Raw genomic sequence first — 5893 nt, 5'->3', positions numbered from 1 at the left:
CCGAGGACGCCCCCAGCAGAGAGGGACGAGGAGTTGGTGCGAGAGAGCGGGCCCGGCAGCTGGAAAGGACTGAACGCCTTGTTTTTGAAACTGTCAATTCCCTCAACCCCTATTGTGAGGGCTTCATGCAAAACATCTCAGGCCTTTTAAAGTAGGAGCTTGTGAGGCCGCCACAGTTTGAAAAGGAGCGAGAGAGGAGCGGGGGGCCTAGGGCATGGGCAAAGAATGATAGCTGGGCCCCCCTCCTTTTTTTTTTCCAGCAAACGAGGGCCAAACAGGTAAGATGCAGCCCTCCCCCACCTCCTAGATCTGCCCTACGTCCCCACCCCCCAAGCTAGTTTGCAAAATGCCCTCTGGCCTCGGGAGCAAACCAAAACCAAAGCTAGCATTAAAAATAGCGCTTCCTTACAGGGAAGGGGAAAATCGTGGCGAAGGCCCGGGTGACCCGGAGGACTCCCTAAGGTGGAAGCCCTGTTCCTCCTTGCCAGTTTCCTGAGGTTAGTTGATGGGGGAGCCTTTAAATCCCCGCTCCCCCCGCCACGCCAGTTTGACTCTAGGAGCTCCCTTTTTCACATTCTTTTCAGCAGGAAGTATTTTCAAGGTGAAGCAAAACTCACCACATTTTCTGTCTTTTGTAGATGCTAATACTTTATTATTTTTTTAATGGTTGTGTTTTTGTTTTTGTTTTACCATAGAGGATTTTTGTTCTCTTTGAAAGAAAAAAAAAATGCTTTTGAGGAATTAGTCTACATCTCTTCCTGCATGCACACAAAACTAGCATTCTCATATCAGCAGAAACTTCCAATTCTAGTGACTGGAACTTTGAGGAATTTCTAGACCATTGAAAGTCACCCAGACATGGATAAGATAAAAGTCCACACACCAGCCCATCTAGTTTATGTTATTGCTGTTTAGTGGTGGCTCCTTGTTGTTGATTTTAAAATAAACAACCATTACTGAGCATACTCCACTGTAATCAAGGAGGCCAGTACAAAAGAATACCCACTTTAAAGAGTAAATAGTTGAGAAAGAGTAAGCTGCATTTGCTAAAAAAGGCAGATAACCTGACTGTGGAAGACAGAGTACACACACCTCTTAAAAAAATAATTAAATCTTCATTTCACAGTCTTATCAGGAAACTCCTTTTACAGGAGACCAAAAATAACTTGTTTCCACAAAAAAAGTCAGAAAAAGAGCCCTTTCCTGCATTTTTCTTACACCTATAAGTGCTGAGCTTTAGACACAGGAATCGGTGACCCTGGAACCATATAGTGCCTTTAAAAAAAAATTCTCTCACCTGAAAACATTTAAATGTAAAAATGCAATCTATCAATGGAGGTAACTTTTGTTTTTCTCTCAATAAGGCTTAACTTTTTGAACAAATGGGACATTTATAACGTCTTAGAAAATCTAGATATTGTCATTAACCATAAACCAACCAAAATGAAGTAAACTGCACTAAGAATACAGCAGAATAGGAGAACAGCTAAGGGGCTCCCAGAAATTGAAAGAATACCTTGAATTTACAAGTTACTGAATACCGTTTGGTACACTTTCCTAACAGAAGCCCCACCTCAGGTTTTGCTGTGGTTGGCTGTCTTGTGGTAGTACTGTGGGGTGAAATTTGTGTTGACTATTTCATTTCTTTCCTTTTGATGGTATCACTCTGGAATGCCTCGGCCTCCATGCTGCTCATTCTTCAGTTCCTATAAACTGAAACTATTGATTCTCTGAGGGCTGGAGACCAAGTGTCAAAGCTGGAGGCCAATATTTTATGTCAAAAATTCCATAGGGTATATTTGTTTTAAATTGTGCTTATTCCATCTCGCAGTCCTCCCACACCCAAGATCTGTAAGCTTCAAATATATTCTCAGTTTATAATTTAGGCACAATGATTCCATAGCCAACAAGAAAAGTACTAGTCTAAATGTAGTAGTCATACTTTGAACTTTCTTGACTTAGCAGCAATTAAAGAGTAGAAATTACAGACTTGCAGTGTGTGTATGTCACACTTTTTACAGATTGATTTTGCAGGACAACTCACTGCACCCAAATTCTGTATTGCCTTCCAAAGAGGAAAGAACTGACTGAGAAGCCAATGGTTCAGCTTTCTGGAGTTTTAACTGTAACTTGTACCGGTCTTTGAAATTACACAAACATGAATTCAAGGATAACATCCCCCAATTTTTGCTTTGACCATATCTATCATCCCAATAAAAAAAAAAAAGATCCATTGAACCTACATCTGGCAACATTCAAAAAGGAAAGGAAGGGAGGCAGTTCAAAGCATCTGTTTACTCCATCCAAATGTATTTGGATGCAGGTACTCTCAGACTCTGTCCTTTACAATAAGAGTAAAACCACAGAGCATATACAACAATTAGGGCTGAGACCATCCAGATCTATCGGAAACATTTATAGACAAAAGGAAAATTTCAAAGGGAATAGGAATTAAAAGGTTAAGAAAAAAAAACTGAATTTCCATGAGAACTAGTGACTTAAATTCACACAGTAAACATTTCATTGATGTTTTGTTTTCTGATTTATGATCTATATATGCAACTTCTTAGGTTTAAGATGGCAAAGATCTGAGATATATAATTTGTCAGACTAGGGGAGGTGGACCCAAAATTATTAGGTTTAACTTTCATCAAAATAGCAAGTGATCTCTGCTTCACTTTCTTAAACCTGAAACTTTTTGCAATTGATTTGTAACAAGTGTGTAAAGTTTTGTTGTTATTTAGGAAGAAATCCACCAGTGTCTTGCACAGAACCTGACTGGCCTCATCACATGGTGTTACAACAAAACATTACACCCAATAAATGCATTTCTTTCAGGCAAAAACATTACAAGTGAAAATGTCAACAAAACCATTCATTCCTGTTAACTGTTCTCCAATCTGGAATAAGTAGAAATGTATGGAACCAGGAATTTTAAACAGTGTTTTTAATTGAAAATAAAGCTAAAGCATGCTTTTCAACAGTGCAAATTTCCATAATTTTGATTTACTGCTTCCATCATCACAACATAGTACACCAGCATGGCCCTTACCAAGGGCTAGACCCTAACCATTTGCATGTTGAACTACTTTGATTTTAAGTGCAAATATAGATAGTCACCTCTGATTGTCACTTGCAGTAGAAACTCTCCTGCTTTATACACAGGATGGTCTGAAAATAGAAGTTTAGAGAGATGCAGAGAAAGTAAAAGGTAATAAAATCCAAGTGCCTGAGTTCTGGTACCAAAAAGCCCTGAACTAACTGTTATTTTTCATTTGGGGTATTCTTATACTTCTGACCCATTTTACTTTTCTCGGTCGCTTTTACTGCTTTGTCACTATAAAGAGACCATAACATATTCTGCTATTAAGAGAAATATTTTCATTGTTTTGCAAGTTTGAGGAGTCATGTTCAGACCACAAGGTAAGCAGGACAGTAGTAAGAGTCACCTAATTTAAAATTTTGGGTGAGAACACAAAAAAGGAATTTTCCAATCGCAAGGAGTGCCTGTAAAAGTAAAATCACACCCTTTACAAAAATAAAAAAGAAAAGACAATATTATATTTACTCAGTATATATGAGGCAGCTTTTACCAGCATTCAATCAGGACTCCCCAATATTTCCACTCAAAAAAATATAAGTGCAATGACTCTTGGAGAGGAAATGAGGGGAGAAAAAGATACCCCACAAACAAGAGCTCCAGTAGAGAACACTTTGGGCTTTCTTGCTACCTCACTGTGTAACCATGTAACCTAACAAACTTTCACTGAATTAACAGTTACACTTTCAGGTCTGAAATCTAGTGCATAAACTTAATGGCTCATTGTAATATTTATTATTCAACCTTTTGACATTTATTTGTAGCAGTTGAATTGAGGTACCAGGTGCATTATTAGCATTGAAACAGTAAAGTGTTCCAGCTCTACCGTAATAACTGAGTTTTACTTGAGTCTTTAGCCTGAAGTATAGTCTGTGGAATGTAAACCAACCCTTCTCCCACCCCGCCCCCACCCTACTCCAAAAAAAAAAAAAAAAAAACCCGCAATGGAAAAAAAAGTAATCCGATTTCTGTCTTCAAAATGCGATAAACCAGGACTCCAAAAGGGGTGTAACACATTAATGGACTTGTACAAACCATCCTGTACAGTTTACAACAAAAGGAAGGGAATATGGTTCAAGAAAATATCTTCCAAAACACTTTTATGAATTAAATTTCCTGAATTTGTGACTAGGTGGAAGAGGTATTGCAGAACCGCCCAGCTGCCATTTCCATATAGGATGGGCCTTGTGAGGAGGTTGGGAATCCTTAGTGGTGTTTAAGGAATACGCTGGCCACAAATCCCCATCCTTCCCAATAATGAGTGATGGTGGACAAGGAAAATTTGCCATGAAATTAAATGGCCTTTTCACTGCTGATGCTACATTGCTGGCTACCTTTTTGCGTCTGTTTATAACTGTAAAATCATCCAGTGTTCCTTCATGTGTCTCAGTTTTACCTGTAGGACGAGGACTTCTAGCTGATTTCAGATTTGGTTTGACTGGAGGTGTCTGAAGTACAGGTCGCTTTCCCAGTACTAGTGTCCGGTAATTTTTTCTCACCCTGGCACCAAATTTATATTCCCCATCCTCAGGTTGTGGAGAACCTAAAGTGCATGAAAGGCCCTGACTCTGAGCCAGTGGACTTAAGGAAGGAGCTTCTTTTTCAGGGCAGGCAAAACCTTCCTTGGCTGTGGTTAACAAGGCGTCCTCCTCTTTACTTTCAGTCACACTGTAAAACTCACCCTTTGTATCATTGCACTCGCACTTTAGCTTATTTGTAATAAGGTCAGGTTCATATTCTTCATTAGCACTACTGTCTTCTACTTTGATTTTAATATTGTGCAGAAATGGCAATGTCTTGTCGCCTGTGTCAGTGCAGGGATTCTCGGCTTTAGTTGCTGCTGCTGCTGCATCCACCTCGGGATCAGTTGGTGAAGAGGGCAAATCCGTAGCAAATTCAGTGCAATGAGGGATTTTGGAATCTTTTTCTGAATTTGCTGCCACTCCCGAAGAATCATTACTTAAGAACCTAGCAGCTATTGTGTCGTTATCTGCACAGTATGTAGTAGGAGTTGCTTGTAGGCATTTCCTAGCCTCTCGGAGTATTCTTTGTTGTGGAAATGCATTGTTTGTCTTTGGGCTAGGTGAAGAGGCCCCCTCCGCCAGGCAGTTAATTGTCAGCTCAGTTCTCTTTACAGTACTGGGAATTTCAGAGTGTGGGAATGTAATCTCAGATACCCTATCGTTCCTTATCTCTGTGAAACAACTCCCCAGGCTGGCCGGGCAGTACACCGGAGACGCTTTGGGGGCCCAGCTCTGCAGATTCCACTCCTCGGGCGACTCCGCTTTGACACTACTCTTGAGGTCGGGAAGTCTGCCGGCATCCTCGAAAGCAGCGGGTTTGGTTGCAGCGGCGGCGGAGGCCAGATGGTACAAGAAGTTGGCCTGCGCCTGCACGCTGGGAGGCTTGCAGAAGCTGGTGCGCCTGAAACGGATGCTCTGCACTGACACTTGGCTGGAGCCGGAGCTGGAGTCCGACTCCGTGGACGAGTCCTCCTCCTCCGAGCTGACTTCACTGGAATCCGAGGCCCCACTGCCCCCCTCCTCCTCGTCCTCCTCCTCTTCCTCCTCCTCCTCTCCCTCCTCCTCCTCTTCCTCCGAGGACACAGAGTTGCTGGAGCTAGACAAACTGGAGCCAAAATCCGAGTCGTTGGCTGCATGGTCCGAGTAGGAGCTGGACTCGGAGTCGCTGCTGCAACTCTCGGGAAAGCTGCCCAGATGGGGCTGCGGCCGGTGGTGATGAGGGGGGTGGTGATGAGGCTGCGGCTGCTGGGCCCTGTGGTGGTGGTGGTGA

At 42.1% G+C, this 5893-nt stretch overlaps 1 protein-coding gene across 1 annotated transcript in view; it reads right to left on the bottom strand.

Moving 5' to 3' along the window:
* Window positions 1-4200: 4200 nt before the first annotated feature.
* SKIDA1 (SKI/DACH domain containing 1) overlaps window positions 4201-5893 on the bottom strand; it is a 4099-nt gene continuing 2406 nt past the window's right edge. The window contains exon 2 of the mRNA XM_024765819.1: window positions 4201-5886. Within this exon, the coding sequence (XP_024621587.1) occupies window positions 4201-5886 (1686 nt within the window). The remainder of the gene's footprint in view (window positions 5887-5893) is intronic.

Source organism: Neophocaena asiaeorientalis, unplaced genomic scaffold (assembly GCF_003031525.2).
Source record: "Neophocaena asiaeorientalis asiaeorientalis breed wild unplaced genomic scaffold, Neophocaena_asiaeorientalis_V1.1 scaffold217, whole genome shotgun sequence".
Taxonomy (NCBI): domain Eukaryota; kingdom Metazoa; phylum Chordata; class Mammalia; order Artiodactyla; family Phocoenidae; genus Neophocaena; species Neophocaena asiaeorientalis.
The sequence above is the reverse complement of the archived record's forward strand: the minus strand, read 5'-3'. Positions and strand labels throughout refer to the sequence as shown.